The 22,166-nt window shown below is 40.2% G+C and overlaps 1 protein-coding gene across 1 annotated transcript; it reads right to left on the reverse strand.

Annotated features, from left to right (window-relative positions):
- Nucleotides 1–4,271: 4,271 nt before the first annotated feature.
- ano6 (anoctamin 6) lies at nt 4,272–22,051 on the reverse strand. The gene is made up of 20 exons (XM_042077964.1): nt 21,759–22,051; nt 20,390–20,454; nt 19,917–20,045; nt 19,114–19,179; nt 18,531–18,809; nt 18,133–18,246; nt 17,311–17,426; nt 16,872–17,006; nt 16,318–16,423; nt 16,029–16,089; nt 9,823–9,968; nt 9,032–9,109; nt 8,225–8,450; nt 7,086–7,255; nt 6,814–6,911; nt 6,243–6,373; nt 5,786–5,991; nt 5,360–5,571; nt 5,032–5,137; nt 4,272–4,920 (listed from the first exon to the last, which is right to left on the reverse strand). Exons 1-20 carry the CDS (start codon nt 21,844–21,846, stop codon nt 4,714–4,716), a joined length of 2,739 nt encoding a protein of 912 aa, XP_041933898.1. The 5' UTR covers nt 21,847–22,051; the 3' UTR covers nt 4,272–4,713.
- Nucleotides 22,052–22,166: the final 115 nt, after the last annotated feature.

Genomic DNA, 22,166 nt, shown 5'->3' on the forward strand with positions numbered 1-22,166 from the left:
CGCCTCCGACCCTTCCTCTCTGCTAGTGATGCAGACTTTGGTTCACTCTTTCATTATGTCCCGTTTAGATTACTGCAACACTTTTCCTTGGTCTCCCCATTAAAACCCTTCAAAGACTACAATATATCCAAAACTCTGCAGCCAGGCTCCTCACCCATACCAGACGATCAGCACACATCACCCCCATTCTCCATCAACACCATTGGCTACCAGTTCCGTACCGGATCAAATACAAAGTACTACTACTCACCTTCAAAGCCCTCCACAACCTTGCTCCCCCCTACATCTGCGACCTCCTGACCTAGGGTTGCCACCTGTGTCTGACAAAAACGGCGCCTTTCGCACATCTAACCCAAGATAAAAACCGTCATTCTAAGCGACAATTGTATATCTAAAATTAGTAAGAATGACAATTTCTGGTTATTTGTTTAGTTAATTGCATTATTTAATAGCAGACCTTTATTATTTTGTTATATTTTCAACAGTTTTTAGTTGTGGACACCTGGGGGCAGTATTGAGAAAAAAGGGGGAATACATAATTAGGTTCTGCTTTTTTGCTTATGTGGAATAAACTTTCCTTTCTCTTTCTCTCCTTGTCCCACACACTCTCCGTCTCCACCTTACCATTTCTAATGAACCTCCACGGTGCGTGCCCCCACCACCACCACCCATGTTATGCTACGTCATTTTATTTTTATTTTTATTTTCCTGGACAGACCATGAAAATCCTGGACAATCAGGAAAATCCTGGACAGGTGGCAACCCTATCCTGACCCCTTACACTCCTTCCCGCTCACTCAGATCCTCTGACCAAAACCTCTTGGCTATCCCCCGCTCCAGACTCTCCACCCTGGGTGGCAGGTCCTTCAGTGCCTTGGCCCCTAAACTCTGGAACTCCCTCCCCAAACCCCTTCGTGCCTGTCCTTCTCTTCCTTTCTTCAAAGCACATCTCAAGACCTTTCTGCTTAATGATCACTTCTCCTCCACACCCAACACATAGTTCCATACAGATAACTTGTCTTTGTTGTTTTGTTTTGTTTGTTTGTTATTGTGTTTCCCTGCCTTTGTCTCTGTTGTATTGTTTGTTTGTTTGTTATTGTGTTTCCCTGCCTTCCTACTATGTAAAGCGACCTTGGGTTTGAGAAAGGCGCTATATAAAATAAACTTATTATTATTATTTATTACCCTTTTGGAAGGACAGCGTAAAATGTAAACCCATTTTTCCTTTTTCTTGCAGTATTGCCACATAGTGTCCAACGTAAGTGTTAGATACAACTTTTCTCTTTTGCAATCCCCTCTGAAGTTGGAAGAAATTAATAGAAAAGTCAACTGAGGGAGCCAAAATGGTCAACATGGGTTGTAAACCCAATTTTTTTTGTGCCGCCAATTTAATGTCACCCTATAGACAAGTTAAAAGCATTATATCTGTCTTTTCTGTTTGATCATCCCCTTAGAACATTGAAAGTTAAAAAAAATAAATAAAAAGTAAATAACTTCAGGAGCTTGAATTGTCAGGTGTGTCAAGTCAAGACTAAAATGTGAAAACGATACAGATAAGATACTGAGGGAGAACATTAGGGCATGGACCCCATATGCTGACCTTTGACCCAATTACCTTGAGTACCTAATAGCTAATGTTCATTCTCACTACAGGACAGTATTAAAACCACTTAATGGATTTGACATGAGGATGTATGCCAGCGATAACATCTGCAGAGATATGCAGAAATAATGGAGGAGACGGATGCAAAGACCTCCCCGATGCAGAAAGAGTTTCCTCCACCAAGTTAATTAATTCTGTATATCGGGACACCTTGCAGGATATTGTCTGTTTGTCCCCCATGTTGCCAGTCATTTATGTAGCCAATAGGCATGCAGTTCAGTTTAAAAAGAGGCCGACCAGTTAAATTTGTCGTTCTACTTTCATTGGTTATGGAAATGATGGTGGGTCTGCCATGTTAGTGGTTCTCAACTGGTCTAGCTTTGGGAGCCACAACTTCCTATGTTCATAAAGTCGCGACCCATATATATATTTTTTAGCATTCAAGCCAATGGATATGTGAGTTACATGGTACGACAAGCGAAGTGCCTGTAGGCCTACTTATTTGGAACATGCGGATGTTTGGCATTAGCCTACATTTGTGAAGTCCTCAACTCTTGATGTCACCTTTTAAACTCGACAGGTGACTTTGACAGGGGTGCCTTGTTTCCATGTGGCATTTTTGTTATGATGGTTTCATGCTTTCATGTGCCAGCCATCTACTGCACACCACACAATAGGGTTTCTGTCCTATTTTGTCCTCAGTTTAAGTGAATCCATATCCGGGCCTACTATAGACTACTTCAAATATTCAGAGTAGCAGCCTACTTGCGCTTACAATAAAAATGATGTCTAACATGACCTGTCACATAAACATTGTCTATGTCCATGGCAATGACTGATATGTAGGCTACGAATAAAGTTGAGCAAAATAAAGGTCCAATATTAGATCTGATAAGGTAGCATTTTAAATTTCAGATTTTTTTATTGAATTTTAACCACAGGCTCTGCGAACCACCCAGAACGGTTCCGCAACCCACTTTTGGGTCCCGACCTAACAGTTAAGAAACACTGTGCTATGTTACAGTTGATTCCACTGTTGCGAAGTTTGCTTCTTGTCAGTTCAATCATCGATATGGGATACTGTTTACATTTTTTTTTTACCAAATGTACTTCATAGGAACCCCAATGTAGGCCTACAGAATTAATAGCCCTCTGCCAGCCAATCAGAAAATAGTATTTCTTGTCTCTTGGGGATACGTTCTCAATAATATGCCTTGTAGTTTCTTTTTAAAAAGTTGGTATACCATGATTATTGTGTGGATATGTTTGTATTTTCAAATTACTAATTACTTGTATTTTAATTAAATACATTTTTCACATCAGTATTTTGTATTTTATTTAATTACATTTTATGAGCCAGTATTTGTAGTTTGTAACAAAATAGTTTTTGATGTATTTGGGCCCACCTCTGCATAGGCTACTACTTCTCCTCTCTACTTACAAACCTCTATACAAACATACATACATACATACATACAGTACATACTACACATACATACACACACTCACACACACACATATAAACGACGGCCAATCGCCATACATGTACACAAGGCTATAATAAATCTGAGAGAGAGAGAAAGAGAACTACATAATGTGCACGGGCTATTAATATGTGTAAACACTTGATTTATTTATTTCTAGTGTAAAATACATAACATTCAACATCAGAAGGCCTGGGCCTACAGCCAGCATACTGTAGAGTGGCAGGTTATAGGCATATGGATTGCACAGGGAATATTAAGGTACACTGCATTATAAAAGCCATGAAAAAGCATATATTCTGAAACAACTGTTTACAAAATTGTTAGTTGGTCATGTAGGCATTTACATGAGTGTCAGTGAAATGTAGCCTACTATATTTTGCAGGTGACCATTCGCATAACAATAAGAACACCTTTCATCAAGGCATCTGTGGGGATCACAGTTTATAATCATTGAAATGATTACTGAACTCTATGGATTATCTGGCTCATGGACACATCTAGAGATACCTCAGCATTCATTGTATTTGTTCCAAAATGCAGAATAAAATGTTTAACTCCAGCAATTTGTTAAAAACTCACTGACTCACAACATGTTCAGCACACACATAGCAACGAGGTGTGTTTGTGTGTAAGATTAAGATTCCAAAGTATATCTAACAGACTGCTATTGATAACAATGTGTCAGGCAAAAGAATAGTTATTGTTTACATGCATGACCATGTTTTGAAAACAGTAACCAATGTAAACCTCATGTTTAACACTGAAAAGCAAGTGTTTTTTCTGTTCATTTTGGCATGTATTCTTAACCTGGCAATAGCCAGATGAATTTCGCTCCGCCTAGCTCCACTCATCCATCTAGAACCGATCCATTGAAGTGTTGCTACAGAAGGCTGGGCCTAATCAAAAAATGCTTGCATATGATTGAATAAGCCACTTGTCCGTCATCTATTGACGTGCTACTTCAACCACTCACATCGAAGCCAACCCGTGACGCTAATAACAGACTCACAGTCGCTTCTACGCTATGTCACATCTATGAAACTCCCGCCCTGCGTCCTGATTGGCTAAACCATAAAGTTGGTTGGAGAAATCACTCTCAATGGAAGAGGTCCCAGATGGATGTTAGTGAAGCTAGGCGGAGCTAAGCGGAACGACATTCATCTGGCTAGGGTCAGGTTAATGTATTCTAGCCACAATCTTAATTATGTGCAAGGAATTAGTCAACTGAATTTTATAAAAAAAAATATCAACACATACAAAATCTAGAGTAATTTTTAAAAATATATAATACAGTGGCTCACATTCATTCATCTATCAATGACCTAACTGCCACAGTGTTTTTACAAATACTCAAATTTGGCCCTATATTATTTTGTGCCATAGTTTTTGTGTTGCAGGATTATTTTCCTGTTTTCTAAAAAAAAATTGCATTGTATTTTATTTCTGGATAACCTGAGTTAGTGCTACCCAATCTTAACAATCGTACCACAGGTAAACTGATCGACTCTCTGGGTAATACCACATTTCCACAGGAATGAATCCCACTGTCAGTGCAGGAAAGCGCTTGCTAATGTGGACAGAACCTCCACTTGGTTCGTGAAATACTCCGTTACTCAGAGAGGCTTATAAGTGCAGGTCTATGTCCTCACCCTCCAAATCACATGCGAGTTCATCCATGAGGGGCTTCACTTTCTTGGTGACCAGCTTCAGGTTGACCTCGTGGAGGAGCACCTGAGTCAGGTATTTCTCTCGTTTAATTTGTTCCTTGACCTTGTAGGGGACATCAGGGATGGTATAGGATAGAATAAATTTGGTGAGGTATACGATGTGCTGAGGAGGGAAAAAAAAGGGCGAGCAAGCATTACAAAAATGTTCCAAGAAGTGAGAATGACCAAGCATTAAACACACAGAGAAATGACAACGAACATTAAGGTCTCTAACCTCAACAACAATGATGAAAGCTAGTTTGGCAGCTATGACATGCCAATAGTACATGTTATGGTCATACTGTTTGGGGTGACCTGGTGGGTATCTGAAATCTCGATACCTAAAATGAAAGAGATATATTTGTACATGTCATATAGCACACACACACACACACACACACACACACACACACACACACACACACACACACACACACATACATACAAAACAAACAAACCAGTTATTGTCTTAATCACACTTTTCAGGGAAAATGAAAAAGGTAAATAAAGTCAAACTAGTCTAGTCCACAAAAATGTCATGTCTGTTGCTATATGTTCAATACCTGCAGGTGGTGCTGTTGTTAAACCAGTAAGGAATGATATCTTCAAGAGGTCTGCTTATGTTTGAGAAATCACTGATGTTAAAAATGGAGAGTGTGTTGTTGATGTAGCCTGCCATGGAGTTGCTGGTGATCTCCGTGTATGGTGACACAGAAAAAGACCAGTAATAGACCAGACGTGGAATCATGTCGGATGTGAAAGCTATTATGGCAGCCTACAATAAAGACATAAATAGCCAATTTATTAATTAGATTGGGTAGATTCCTATCTTCCATCAGATATATAATAGTGACATTCAGTGGTTACTTTGACTATTTACATATTCAAAGGTAGAGGGTTGTGGTTGTTTACATTTTCAATTTCTTCTTGTTGTAGATAATCAGTGTTACATGCATTTATGTGGTTCGGTATACTGTCAGTGAGCTCACATTGGTTGCTACAGCCAAGATAGCAACACCCTGAAGAATTGGTTGCCACGCTCCAATATCCTGGGCCTTTTCGGGGACAATCCGACGGAATTGCGTAGTCATCTTCCATGCGTCCACACGGATCTCAAGCAGGTTGTTCACCAGGGCCAGAAGAGGCGCCAAAGGGAAGGAGGCCACGAAGAGTGTCACAAAACCAAACTGGATTACTGGGCAAAAACAAAAAGGGTGATAAAATAACAGAAAACATTATTTACAGTTTGGAGTATGAAGATCAAATTCAAGTTCTATGGTATTTCTTCTTGACAACATTGTTAGACATTCATGATGGTGCCTGCCTTTAAAAATACTATTTTATGACTGTGGTAGTAAAATCTAAACTATTACACCATTAGTCAATAGAGATTATGCTTGTCCACTTTTATTTGCCTTTCTTTGGTGTATGTAGTTAATGTCTCACCCATTTCCAGGTACTCGTAGAACAGGCCCAGCTTTCCCAGCGGCTGCAGCTGGTAATCCTGCTCCCATCGAGGGATTATCTTCTCTGACTTCACTTTATTGCAGTAACGGAAAATAACATTTTTTACCCACCTGAGGAAAAAATTAACATGTGGCTCTCATCATTTTCATGTGACATTTCATACATTTTCTAAGATAAACTATGACTATACATAATGCTTAAAGCCAAAACATGTAGGGTTTTGGAATTTTTGTGCATTTTTCACAATATGTTTTTATAGGGAGCATATTTCATAACATCTTCACATTAATTTTAATGATGCATAAGGCAATCATGTAAGGCAAGTCTCGTGGATGTTAGATGTTTGCAAACAAAAACTCTGTATTTCTTCTTTAAATAGAAGTTAAAGCAGTATATGTCTGAATGTTTGAATATGTTCCATACACAGAAAAGAGACCAGACTAGACTCTGAAAGCACAGATGGCTGAGGTGGGTATGCTTGTGACAGCCTGTGTGGGAGATGTGGTGAGTGTGTGGCAATCTCTGTGGACAGTAAACTCCAGACACTCACGGAACCAGAACTTCCTGTATGTTGTTCCAGATGGCCTTGCCTCCCATAATGACACTGAGCTGGGTGGTCAGTTCAATAAGACATCCTCCAGGATCACACTAACGAGGAAAAACAATTAGTTAATCAGCCAGAATAATGGCTAATTAGTAGCTGAACATTTTGTGACATGCCTATGTCAAAGAATCCACTGGACAATTAAATCTTTTCATACGATGGGCAAATAGGAACTTGGTGTTCTGACTAACGTTGGTGTTTTTTATTTTATTTCTTACCTCTTCATTCCGATACAACCCCAACCAGTACACAGGCTCTCCTGGGTAGCCCACCACTTTGCCCTTGAAAAAAGCAATGTAGATACAGGAGGAATAGTAGTTGACAAACTGAAAGAGGAACATCTTCAGTGTCAGGCTGTTCTCATAGTCTGTCTTTGTCCTTGGCAGCTCTGAGTGGCACAAAAATTGAATATTTTGAATACTGGGTTACAGGCATGGTTATTAAATGGGTTATTAAATGTATATTACAGGTATCTTCATTATATAGTGCTATGTGTACATTACTATGTGGATGTTCTGGAGCAGCACTAACAGCATCATCTCTCAATCAACTGACCAGGGTTTGATTTTTCAACCCCGCTGTCGCGAGTCTGTGTCACTTTGGGTTAAAAGTGTTTGCTGAACACCATACAACTTTAATTCTAACTTTATTAACTTTTAACTATAGCTGAAATATCAACTTAAGAAGTGCAATAACTGAAGAGGAAGTCTGTATTTGTGCTGAAAAAAGATGTCATGCACTATTCATTTCCTCTTCTCTAAAAGACTAGATTATCATCAGCATCAGATTATGTTGTGACAAGTCATACACTGCTGACCCTTAACGGACCGTAGCAAAGGGAAAGAGTGGTCACCCCACCCAGCCTCAGTTTAGCAACCCGGAAGCTTGATTGCAACAGCAAAAAGCCAGACTCATTGGTATGGCAGTCAGAGTGCAGACTCAACCTTAATGAACGCACTCCATCTCATTGGCCTCCGCTTCTGAAGGCGTGTCCATGCACTTCACGCACACAGGTGTCCCTCATGCATCCACCAGCCGCTTTTTCTCCCATCCCAGGGTAGCCCACAGGGGTCAACCTACCCTGGAGGGTCCCTCATTCAACTTGCATACTGGTCACGCATCTGATGGCACATGTATCAAAAGAAGAGCAAAGTCCCCCCTCCTGGCCTTGAACCCTACAGGTTAACTGCGACACCAAACTGCGACACCACAGAGCCAAGCTCATTGGTATGGTAGTCAGAGCGCATACTCAACCATAGCCACAGGGATGGCACTCCGTCACACCCACTATCATCTGCTTCAGTCTGATATGATCTACTGACATCTCACAAACTAGCAAACAAACTTTTATACCCACCAAAGTCGGTTATCCAGATGGCAACCTTTTCATAGAGGTTGTTGAGGATCATGATGATGATGAAGTTGATGATTGATGCCGTGACGGTGGTTGCCATCTGGGGCGTCACATACTCTTTGAAAGGCTCCAGTCCTTTGATGTCTTCACGGAGCCTTCTAGAGAAGGTAAAGAAGACGGCAAGCCGGTAGATAATCACAGCCACCACCGATGCTATGATGAGAAATATCTGTAATCGCGGGTCAGAAAAAACATTATTAGAGGGACTGTAATGAACATTACATTTTATTCTTCTTGAACAATTGTAATTTGCTGATAAAATGCCATCTAATGGCTAGAATTAATAATTATCTAATAGAGTACTGTAGAAACAGACTTATTATGTGTGAGTTGTAATATACTTGAATAGTTATAACAGTATGAAGGATAAAATACACTATGTAAAATAAGCAAAGGTAGAGCTAATCTACACTGACACAGAATGGCAACAGTGACTACATTTACACTGACAGCAACAATCATGATGCTTACTTGAGCCGCTTATAGAATATTCCAGTCATATTCCTGTTTACATGTTACAGACCATAGTCCGATTAACTCAAGTTCACATTAAGCTACAAGGCAACCCTCTGTACGCGTCACATAATGCTGCAAAGAAATATCTTCCAATATTTCAATGTTCAATTAATGTGTACATGTCTACATAATGTGACTAAGTTTGGAATGATCCACATCTTATTACGACTATGAACGTTTTTGGTTTACTGCTGTCCCTATAAACATAACAGTTGTGAATAATTGATTTATTACCCAGAACAGAACAGTCCCAATTCCACACGTCAGTCTCACACACCTCCCACAGGCAGTGTAAGGCACTTTCTCTTCATCCTGAAACAAAGTCATTAATCATCATTTTCTTTCTTTTGGTAACTATTAACTTTCAAGAGGTGCAAAATACAATGGGAAACTTGTACAGAGTCAAACCCAAGCAAATAAGTATCTTGAAAAGTCATGAACTCTAGAAACCTATTATTATATTACAGGAAAATGTTGGGAGGTATACTGTATGTCATAGTAGACCAACAATGCAATACAGATCAGTGAAGTTGAACTTCTTGAGGCAGGACCTGGTTGGTTGATGTGTTGGTTGATATACATATATATATATATATGTGTGTGTGTGTGTGTGTGTGTGTATGTGTGTGTGTGTATGTGTGAGTGTGTATGTATGTGTGTGTGTCTGAGTGTGTATATCTGTGTGTGTGAGTGTATATCTGTGTGTGTGTGTGTGTATCTGTGTGTGTGAGTGTGTATATCTGTGTGTGTGTGAGTGTGTATGTCTGTGTGTGTGTTTGTGTCTGTGTGGTGTTTATTTACCAGGAGCTTCGGCTTGTTAAAATAGAACCCTGAATGTGTATGTCTGTGCGTGCGTGTGTGTCTGCATGTAGTTGTGAGAGTTAGTGTATATGGTCTGTGTGTGTATCTGCATGGGGTGTGAGAGTTAATATGCATATTGTGTGTATGTGTGTGTGTGTGTGTGCGTGTGTGCGCGCGTATACAGGCTTTCAGACTGGCCCTGTTGATTCTCCACTCGAGCATACCCCAGTGACTGGACTCGTCCTGCTGTAAATGCATTTGGCCTCGTACTCCGGCCTTGGCTGCTCCTCCTGCTCCAGGAACTCCACCGTGTCCCACTCGTACTCCAGCTCCGCCTGATAGCGCTTCCAGAACTCCAGAAACAGCGTCACTGAGGAAAACCAGACGCTGAACTAGAACGCTTTTGCACATACTGAACTGAAAAAAAAGTCAGGTGAATGATACATTTTCATACCTCTTCACTAATTATTAGGGCTGTAACGATACACCAACCTCACGATTCGGTTTGTATTACGATTTTTGACCCACGGTTCGATACGAATCTCGATTTTTCTTTTTTTTTTAATAGCCTCCCTTAGAACACCAGAGGATTACAATATAATATATCTATTATTTTATATATAAAAATATTTTTCTGAATGACTGATATTTACAGCACACTTTATGCAGATTAGCCTATAGCCTAGGCCTGCTATTTTTTATTACAACTCTACCTCTTTAATTCAGCTGTCTGGTTGAAGCCTGGAAATATTGTAAACAAAGTAGCATAGTTGGATTAGATATAGATAGATTGGACTGTTCAGTTTTCCCATGAGTGTTTAAGTTTCAAGGTAATACTTGTTCTCCTTGGGACAGGCCCTTTTGGGAAACGTTGGTATTGAGATGATTAGTCAACTTCAATGCAAGAGTTTTAAACAAATATGTGCAGCATGCTAATGATGCTAAGCGGATTTAATAGTAATTTAGCTAGTCGTCTTCTATGCGTCCTTGCTTTCACGATTGTGAATGTTTTATTATGACCGCCGCTAGCGAAGCTAGCAAAGCGGTCATATAGGGATTGTCAAAGTTTTTTTTTTTTTTCCCGTCATCTACTTCCTGAATTTTTGGTCAACGATACCCGGGACAACGAACCACCGGGGCACATGACATTTGGTGGGTATATAGCACCACTAGACTTTTACGGAAAAATGTTGTTTCGTCCCCGGGGGCCACTCACCCCCCCCCCGTGCTGGACCCCCCGAACCGCAAAAAAAGCAGTTTTTCCTAAATAACTACCTGAACCATGGCACTGAGGATGAATAATCTTTTATGGTATGTTGGTCTCAAGGCCCCACATCAATCTGGCCCATAATCACTCATTTGTGATTTGCTCCCCCCGGTAAAAAATGAAAATGCAATATTATTCTGCTTTAATTGCACCTATCTTCAGTTAAGATGTTCAGAACTGCACCAAATTTTATGTGTATGATTGACCTGGCATTCTCTAGGGGTATGCCAAGTTTCGTAGAATTTCATCCATGGGGGGGGGTCTAAAAAAAATTAGGTTATGTGTACATTTAGTGACTGTACACTCATTGGCCTGTAGATGGCGGTGCACACATATTCACATGCACACACACACAGGTGCCCACATACTATCGGTATTAGAACGGCCGATAATTACAAATTCAGTAGGATTAAAAGAAAGCCAAAATAAATATTCATCATCATCATCATGGCTGTAGTGTTAATTTCGTCAGACGAGACGAGAGGAAATATGTTCGTCAACAACCTTTTTTTTCATGACTAAGACGAGACGATGACGAGACGGCAGTAATGTCCTGAAACACTGACTAAGACTATCTTAAGATGCATTATTGTTGACGAAAAAAGACGAGACTAAAATGTTTTGCATGAAATAAAAACTAAGATAAAATCTCTTCATTTTCGTCTACAAAATGAGAAAACAGAATATCTAGCTGTTACGTTTTCAAAATATTCCGAATGAGTTCATACGCAGCTTTCCTGTAGGCTAGTCTACGTGCTGTTGCTGCAACCCTGTGGCTGCAACACGAAACTACATGGAACAAGAACACTGGAGATTTCTGCCAGAGTTAGCAAGCTAACTACCTAAGCTTTATGCCACAATGCTACATACCCAGAAGTTGAAGCTTCTTTCATACAAATTAATATCCCCCAGAATGTCCATACAAAAATGTTCATCATGTAATGTCAACTATTTAACTAGTTAGACTGATGATGCAAAGTTTGCTAGCAAGTAAGCTAATATGGAAAGTTCGCTAGCAAGATAGCTATGGCTAAGATGGAGAGTCTGTTTGGGGAATGTGTTGTGTTTGGGCGCATATCGCCATCTAGCGAGGCGGAGTAAAACATTAATACTTTGGCCTATGACAGTGTTTCTCAAACCTTTTCAGTTTCAGGACCACTTAACTAACCCTATCTAAAAAAAAAAAGATTAGACCTACTTCAACAGTAGCCTATAATTAGTCTACACAATAGGCCTACTGAACCACCTTGCTTATTGTCTTTGTACTTTGCTTATTGTGTGGATTCATACTGTATGATTTAAACTGGCATATCTTAGTTGCAGAACTGTTTTTACATACAAGTTAATTCAATATTGCAAACAACTCATCTATATTATATTTTACCACATCTGCTCACGGACTACTTGGGATACCTTGCGGACCACCAGTGATCCCCGGACCACACTTTGAGAAACACTGGTCTACGAATATGACAGTGGTCCAGTCAAATCTTTTACTGTCTATGGTCAAATCCCAGCCGAGCTATAACTGTAGCTCGACTTACCTGTGCATGTAAACATACTGACTGACAAAAAATCAGAATGAGTAATTATAACAGACGAGTAGCCCTGTGGACACACAATATTGTTGGAAAATTGAGATGTGTGAAACACTATTTGACTCAAATGGTAATCAGAAATAATTTGTTATAAAAAAAAGACTAAAATGTGTTGACTAAAACTGACTAAGACTAAGATACTTTTAGTTTTCTTTTGACTAAAACTAGACTAAAATGACGAGACTTTTAGTCAACTAAAACTTGACTAACAAAAATGATATTTGAATGACTAAATATGACAAAGACTAAACAGGACATTTCGTCACAAGACTAAGACTAAGACTAAATTAAAAATAGGTGACAAAATTAACACTACATGGCTGCATTTCCAGTATTGGCGATAAGTAGTCGTTTGTCCACTAGATGGCGCATCGTTGCAGTGAGACGTAATTTTGTTGGAAGTTAAAAGTGGGTTGGAAAAACAATGGACACTTCCTACAAGGACTGTAATTTACCGAAGCGAACATCTAATAAGGATAGGATGACGTTCACATGAAATGTAATTCCCATTTCTTCTTGAAGCCGAAATAAATCTGAGGATGTTTATCGGACATGCTTGGTTTTTACTGCAGGTACGTTAATCTTATAATATCAATAAGGACCTAGGTAATTACCGTTAGCGTTGGTTGAGTGATGGAGGCCAATTTGATTGATTGCATTTGTAGAAAACTATAAATGCGGTTATACCAAGCAAATTGATAGCAGCACTGTCATTGTATCTTTCGACTGTCATTTGTTGCACGTGCTACAAAAATCATTCTGTGCAATGGAAGATTTACCTACGTTACACCGGTCTGATACAGTTTTGCCTATACATGCGTGAGACTGAGACGCCTGTTTATTTTGTTTTAAAGGAGAATTCCGGTGTGATATTGACATAAAGTGTGTTGAAACATGATACCGAGTGTGAACGTATGTCTCATAGCCCATCTCAGCTTGTCCCCTGCACTCCAAAATCTGGCGCTAGTTAGCCGATGCTACCAACAGCTTTTTCAATGGTGGTGCTTCGGCATCGGGCTAGCCATGCAAATAAATCACTGTTTTTACGAGTTTTTACTGTTTTTACGAGGCTCAATGTATCTCCACACTTCATTGGTAGACTTCCGAGGGCCCTGACATTTAAAACGAGACATTGAGAACTTTGAAAAAGCACTGGTAGTTTACTTACAAGACGATTTATACAGACAGTATCTTCACGAAGTTTAGCGTTTGCAGCCATCTTGAATTTAGTCACGATAAGTCGAGCGACGAGTAAGAATGAACAGGTATGATAAGGGATCAGATTCCAAAAATAATTCCGTGGAAATGCATGGATTCCAGTTGCTGCTACTGGAAGAAACTGGAATCCATGCATTTGCACTGAATTATTTTTGGAATCTGATCCCTTATCATACCTGTTCATTCTTACTCGTCGCTCGACTTATCGTGACTAAATTCAAGATGGACAGACAGTATCTAAACTTCGTGAAGATACTGTCTGTATAAATCGCCTTGTAAGTAAACTACCAGTGCTTTTTCAAAGTTCTCAATGTCTCGTTTTAAATGTCAGGGCCCTCGGAAGTCTACCAATGAAGTGTGGAGATACATTGAGCCTCGTAAATGGTGTAAAACAGTGATTTATTTGCATGGCTAGCCCGATGCCGAAGCACCACCATTGAAAAAGCTGTTGGTAGCATCGGCTAACTAGCGCCAGATTTTGGAGTGCAGGGGACAAGCCGAAATGGGCTATGAGACATACGTTAACACTCGGTATCATGTTTCAACACACTTTAGGTCAATATCACACCGGAATTCTCCTTTAAGTGCGTGCAGGGTGTGAGAGAGGAATCGATGTGCTTTGATTCCAGCTTGGTAGTTGTAGTCTGTGAAATTAAAAAGCATGTGTGTGTGAAGTATCCAAACAATGACACCTTCATTTCATTATGGCTGCTTTAGCAACACACCTTAAGCTACTGTGTAGACTGCGTTGACTCATGGAGCTGCGTGAATTTTACTACAACTTTTCGCCACAATATGGCAGTTTAAGTCCGCTTGATACTGTAAGGCGTAAGCCATTGGTTTCCAAAGGAGATTTTAGGCTATTTGTGTCGCCAGCATATCCTATTGACAATTTATGTTGTAAATAGGCCTACCTTATAATCCTACCTGTATCTTAGGGAAGCTAACAGCTTTCTATTAGGATCTAGTTTGTTAGTTACAGTTTTGTCATAACTCCCTGATGCATTTTTGCATTTAGAATAGCCAGAGCGTGGATATCTCAATCGGAAAATTAAACAATATCGGGTGCCTATGGACTAGGCTGGGTGAACCCAGCCTGATTTGCCCGCTATTTATTTTTTGATTTCTTAAAAGATTGAGCTCGGTCTGGTGAAAGCCAGACTAGCCATGGACCTCAGTTACACAATGCAAGGGAACATGAATCAGCCTATATTTGCTCGAACAATAACGGACAACAGCTCTTTAACTTTGGCCTGTTAAAATGTGTATGAACAGTCTAGCGACGCATTTCATCAAGGCCCATTTGAACATGTCAGTTATTTGCACCACTGGTTAGATGTAAAACAGCATTTCGTTTCAGACTACTGTTACTTAATTTTTGCATTAACAATAACGTTTCAGACTACTGTTACTTAATTTGTGCATTGACAATAAAGTATAACATGAACTAAAGATGACTAAAATCTTATGTAGAAGAAGAAACATTCACAAAAAATCCATCCATCCAAAAATGACCTTTGTTTTTTGATAGCTGTTGAAAACGGCATGGAACTGACAGAGATGTTTTGTTTATAAATAAATAAATAAATAAATAAATAACATTATGCTGATACCTTTTGCTTTTCCCAAATACAATGTAGCCTACAGGTGTAAGTGACCTTTCATCAATCCAGTTGCAATGGATGAACTGTGATGAACTGCCCTACTTGTGATTGTTTAGACATTTTAAAGGTTTTATAACAATGCTACATCATCTTTGGCTATTCTACAATCTATTCACCTTTTCAGCACCAGTAGGCTACTTTCTGTGCAGCCGCACACACACACTCAGGCATGCCAAACAAGCATACACAAAAGTTTCAAGAGTGGGGGATGGAGTAAAATATGGAGACAAATTGAAGTGTGATTTATTTTCGCGGAACGGATGTACAGGACTGAGCGGCGGTCATATTTTGTACCGCTATGCGGTACATCTAGTTTAAGTCGCGCATGTTCATTGAGCAGGAGAGGGAGGGAGAGGGAGAGGGAGGGAGCGCGAGAGAGAGCTGGTTTACTTCTATACTGTTTGGTAAAGTTGCACTTATAGTCTACAATGAAAGCAAGGAGAGGTATGAAATTATTATTTATTTATTTGTTTGTTTTTGGACAACGTAGGCTACCGATAAATAAAGCGGGAGATGTGGGTTGCTTTTGCGGCCGCGTAAGATGCAAAGCACTGCGTGAAACACTAAAGGTGTGTCGCGATTCTGCCTTTTCACACCACGACAGTATCGTTGATATGAATGTCGCCATTTCGGTTTCAAATCGTATATCGTTACAGCCCTACTAATTATAGAACATTACTCACCCCAAATTGCCATGAATACAGCAAACACCAATGTCCCATAATTGTCAAATATACAAAGATCCTAAAGAAGCAAAGAAGAGTCCATGGAACAAGACATGCATAGATATGTTTTGTATGCTGTATGTATGTAACATGTATGATGTTAAAGCAAAGGTCTTGTATTGTGAGAGCAGAATAGAGCCTTTTGCCACAGCAGTTGGAATACTGAAGGGCTGAAATCAATGTTTTGCTCGAGGTCTATAAATACACTTGTAGTGCACTTGTGTCCAGGAGAGAGAGTGTTACTCACTTTAGAGGTCTCACATGTGCTGTTGAGCCGCCAGTAGGAACAGTCCTTATCACATCGAGGGCACATGAAGATCTTTCCCCCAATTTCTGGGTCACACACCTCTTTGCTGTCAAAGTGAGGAGTCCAATAACCAATATATTTTCATACAGTGAAAACCAACAGACACTAAACACTATGCTGCTCTGAGCTGCAGGTAGTAAATGCTGCTACTAGTATGAAATGTAGAAGTTTTGATGATGTGCACTTAACGGGCAAACCAATGTAAATGACAAGATTCATGTTTGTGGTTGTAGGGAATTGTGTGTACAGTAATAACCATGTCTCACTCTCACAGTTTGTCCACGGCTGCCTGTATTTGCATGCTTTCATACAGTGCACACAAATGAGCTACACTTGACTAAGCATTCAAAGTAACACCGTTCACTGACTATAGCACTGAGGAAGTGACATAAAAACTGTTCATGCGGAAAACTAAATGTCAGTTTATTGATTAACTCATAGTCTGGTTAAGAACCGTATATTACCTCATAGACCGGTTAAGAACCATATATTACCTCCACGTGCTGCTTTCCCGGGTATTATAGCCAAAGATGAAACAGCAGAGGCCCACAATGGCAGCCAGTGTCAGCATAATTGTGTAGAATCCCAGCCAGGCAAAGTAAATAGCAATTTTCTCTCCATAATATTTCCTATACAGAGAAAATTATTTTTAATTGTGCCATTAATTGTGGCATGTATTGATCTCTCTCTCTCTCTCTCTCTCTCTCTCACACACACACACACACACACACACACACACACACACACACACACACACACACAAACATACACACACACACGCACACACACACACACACACACACAAACATACACACACACACACACGCACACACACACACACACACACACACACACACACACACACACACACACACACACACACACACACACACAAACATACACACACACACACACACACACACACACACACACCTGATGAGGTCCAGGGGCTGCATCTTGTAGAAGCTTTTTGGATGGGCCCACTCATTATACAGCAGATACCTCTCATTGGAACATCCATCCTCTTTGGATTTGGCATTGAATTTGCACTGTGAATGGACAAGGACACACACAAGCACAGCATGAAGGGGCTTATCTCTCTCCACGCTGTGAATCAGTGAATCAGTCCTCCTGTGAGTTAGTGTTTTGGTAACATGTGGTTCCACGAAAGCTGGAACTTCCTGCCCCATCCTAAGACTCTATAGCCCACACAACACCAGGTGGGGCAGGAAACAGGGGATTGTCATTGTTACAGCTAAGTCTCTTGAGAGTCATTATGCTATTAGAGAGGAAAAAGGTAAGCTTGGATACTCTTGGATAAGCTTAGTCCTACAATGCAGCTTGTTTTCCTCTTGACCTCTTCGTTTTCCAACAAACGAATTCCATGTGCATGAAGCATCGACAAATGCTACAGTATAGCTTATGTATGACAGATAACTGATTAATATTATGAGTTAAAGGAATACTTTGTAGTTTAATTGTTGGGGAAAAAACATTTGGTGCTTAACTTAACTTAACCTGAGTATAAAATGGCAATGCTTAATTAAAAAAAAATTGCCATCATTCACCCAGATCAGAAGACTAAGGCATGACCCAGTCTGTTTGTTATAAGGCGTGGGACCATTCCTCTGCTGGACTATTCCCATGGGGTCAGTGCAAAGTTGTAAAACCACAGGATTCCAGCAACGACACAACCGAACGACACAATGCAACAACCCAACGACACAACCCAATGATCCAACCTGTTGTTCTTACGTCATGGAGCGGGTAGGCAGCCTTGTAAACGCCTCCATCCAGCAGCTTAGTGATGCCAAACTTCTTCACGTGACCCCTGTCTTCATATGGGGCCCGACAGAGAATATAGTATGCCTGAAAATGAGAGGACAGACTGCATCGTTGACAAACATTCAGTTGTGCAATTCATGTCTAATTGTAATCCGAAGCAGAGTTCTATCAGGAATTACATTGTTATTCTTTGTTTTAGAGTTCCCTTACTAGAAACACAATCTCCCACCCACCAACACTGCAGTCCAACAGTGCAAGTGGCATTGCCGGTTTGGAGTACTAGAAAGAATGTCATGCAATGTTTTTGCAAAAGTGCATAGTGGCATTTCAGACATTACACATAACAAGCATGATGTCAGTGCACCAACCATTCTGCTTCTCATGGCAGGCGTGAAGAACTGATCCTTGTCTTTGATATAGAAATACTCCAACCTATTCTTTTCAAAGGGAGCGGTGAAGTACTCTGTCTCCTTGGCAATGACATCCTCACTTGGGTAGAAGTACTTTGTTAAGCAGTTGAATGGTGAGGGTTTAGAAGCCATGTCATTAGCCTGAATAGGCAGTTTGATGTGGAGGACTTCAGCATATGTACATAGCACATCCCAAGGCATGTGGACCTTCACAAAGAGGAGTTTATCGTCTACTACCTAAAAGAAACATGTTGGAGAAAAAGGCAAAAAAAAGGAATTACAAAAATTTCTGTCAAAACATCATTGGCTATTTACTAAACAATTGGGAACTGTGTTTATTTAATTTGTAGTAATATCATTGTGCTTGTAATCATTATGCTTGACTTTTCAACTACCGGTACTTAAAACTGTCATAGGCTTTTCTAACTATGAGGATGTTATAAAAACCATGATTGTTGTCTTTTGTTGCTTTAAAAAAATCAGATAACAGTCAGGCCAGTGGTGGTGCCTCACAAGCATAACCACAATCTGATTCACTCACAGATGGAGTTGCCTCTAACACCATCCCCCTCTTCATCAGACTGTCTTCAAAATACTCTCTCCTTCGCTGCAGAGAGTTACCAGGGGATAAAACCCAGAGAGAGAGAGTGAAAGAGAGAGAAAAGGAGTAAGAGAGAGAGAGATTTGAGCAATGATGAAGTGAAAATGAAACTCAGTACTGCATGACAGTGGCACGCACTAAAACTGCATAGCCACATCCTGTTCACAAAATGCCAACCTGGTCATTCACCAATATCTATAACCCTTTTAGAACAATAGAAAGGTAACTGTATGTAATTGATCACAGCTTGCATGAACAGCCACTAATGCATCCAGTCTTGTAATTAAAGGCTGTCAGCTGTCTGGTTGCGTCCCAGAACATCTGTTGTGAAAGATCTTTGCAGAGATCTAGCAAGGTCGGTGGGAACATTTCAACACGGAGAGGATTTATTTCTTTACTCTCCTACATGTCTGCTTATTTCATAACACATAGCATTTACACAACACATCTGAACTTAATTAGAAACCAAAAGATATTTTCCACAAAAACATAAACTGAACCCATAAACTCGCTTAAACATCTAACATCAAGGATGACAGGAAATATGAGTGACATCATTTTTTAACAATGTGTTTCCTCCTTAAGTTTACCAGTAACATTCTCAGTCCTCATTTATTATACAATGTGCACACAAACATCCTCTCTCAAAACAACCCACATGTATTGATTTTTTTGTACATACTTCTCAGCTATACATTAAACCATCACATTCATTGCTCTGTGGTCACACTCTGAACACTTACTTTGCGCCGCTGGAAGGTGTGCTTTTTATCAACATCCTTCTTGCTCTCATTCTCATACACCAAAACAAAGTCAATGCGCCTCTTGCCATCGTTAAAAAAAAGGGAGTCCGGGTGTTGGTTAAATTCCGCCTGGGGACAAAACTCAGTGATGTCAGGAAAATCAGCCTTGTCAAACTCATAGTCTTCATCCATCATCTTTCAGGACAAAGCAGAATGTCTGGTGTTCTAACATCGAGTCCTACAAAACTGAAATCCCTGGCTTATGTGGAAAACAGAGCGATGAGTTCACTCTGGGAAATACTGACCCACCCAAGTTCTTTCTATGTAGGCCTACACAAGCTTTGCAGACATTTTACATGGATCAACTTAAAGTCAAAACAATCCATGGATTAAACTGAGTAGCCTACTTCTTTCTTTACCTCATTTTTAAAAGCAAATTATAAGACCAAGACATTGGAGACTTGAAGACTGACCTGTTCCAATTTAGACACTGTTTCTCCTTGAGGTCTGTATGATGGCAGATAGTTCTCTGAATAAACTGCAAATGCAAAATAATTTTAAACAGTTTTAACCTCTTTTCTGTTTATTTTAAACATGACAGTGGTGACCTTAAACGCAGGCTTACAAAGTGCTATAGAATTAGGCTGAACAACCATGTTATCCTAGAACACTTTCAAACTTTGTGACATTATTGTACAACAATGTTATACATAGGCGTGAAAAACAAACACAGGCAGGCAGCCCAAAGAGGATGGCCTTATGGTCAAATTTAACTCGAATCAGATGCTGCTATTTTGTTTGGAAAGCAACCCCATAGCAACGCCCTGTAAGTGCTATAAAAGTAGCCACACACTTCAATGGCAGTGCATGCCTGCACGGGATACAGCAAAACAACAGAGATATCGGACTGGTTTAACCACAACGTAGTATTCTTCTAATGCACAGGGATGGATTACTGCACGGGCCTACCGGGCCCAGGCCCAGGGGCCCAAGGGGTCAGGGGGCTCTGAAGCCCAAGCCTTTGCATGGAATCATTGCCTCAATATCAACAAATCAGGATGTAGGCTATGAATCTGATTGAATGCCATATGAATCTGATATTGGCCATCCCCAAAATGCACCAGAATACAGAAAATCACATCAAACAAATTAAAACATTTCTGGGGGAGGACCCCCCCCCCCACAATAAGTGGGGGGCCCTAAATACATCTGGGCCCAGGGGCCGGAAAGTTCATAATCCGCCCGTGCTAATGCAAATGCATTAAGTCAAAGGCTGCACTGGTAAACACCATCCATAATTCAAACGCCTATGGTATAACCTAGTTAATAGGTCTAATCTCTTCGAATCGGCAAAAACAGAATCAGTGCAGAATTGCTTTACAGATTTACAGTAAACAGCATAAAACTATAAACTAGGTCTCTGACTGCCGATGCCGAATATGAAAAGGTAGGCCTACGCCTACTTAAGGAACAACATTACTTTTGAAAGACGTAAAGCTGTCGGTCGGCTGAGAAAGAAGAAGAAGAACAAGAAAAACGACACCAATTTAGTCTAGCCGATTTAGCAATCTGGATAGGCCTGTAAAATATTCCAAAAGTGCGCATAGGAAAAGTTTGAGCCTATTGCAACATGAAATAAACCACGTTTCGCCTACTGCTGTCATGCATCAAAAAGTAACTAAATTGGACCATGTGATGCTCTCCTGTCATAGGTAGATTACTACCATTTTAATTAGTGCCTACCAGATCACAAGTTAATCGCGAATAGCCTATAGGCTATAGCCTAATGAAACAATTTTGAACACCACAATCATCAGATTTAAGCCAGTTATTGTTACTCACCAACTTCATCTAAAAAGCCCATCTCCGTCCCTCCCTCAAGATCTCTCTCCAAGTCCATATCAGAAATATTGTCCTTTTCTTCACTCATTTTCGCAAGTCAGAACGAGGTAAAAATCCCGATAGGCTATAGGCTGTAGCGCATGCGATCGCAAAATGTTAAAGTTCTACAAATACATTCATTCTACAGATTTTTTAGGCCTACTGTGCCACTATTTTGACTGAAATGGCATCATCGGCATGTCAGTTCAAGCCAAGACATGAGAAAGGAAACCCTGTAGGTGTGGCCGATTTTCCCCCACTTCAGTAACTTCGTAACGCACCAGCCTACATGTGGTGACCGCCCCCAAAAACAAGTCACTGTAGTCTGCTTCTCATCGCATTCTTACACTCTGTAATATGATTCCATAC

This window comes from Alosa sapidissima, chromosome 22, assembly GCF_018492685.1.
Source record: "Alosa sapidissima isolate fAloSap1 chromosome 22, fAloSap1.pri, whole genome shotgun sequence".
Classification (NCBI taxonomy): Eukaryota; Metazoa; Chordata; class Actinopteri; order Clupeiformes; family Clupeidae; genus Alosa; species Alosa sapidissima.

Coding starts and splice junctions, on each gene's coding strand:
- ano6 (XM_042077964.1), bottom strand. CDS start 21,846: ATGAGTGAAGAAAAGGACAATATTTCTGATATGGACTTGGAGAGAGAT. Junction 17,427..18,132: donor CTGCCTACCCGCTCCATGAC/GTAAGAACAACA, acceptor GTCCATTCACAG/TGCAAATTCAATGCCAAATC. Junction 5,572..5,785: donor TCTTGGCTGTAGCAACCAAT/GTGAGCTCACTG, acceptor TCTTTATTGTAG/GCTGCCATAATAGCTTTCAC.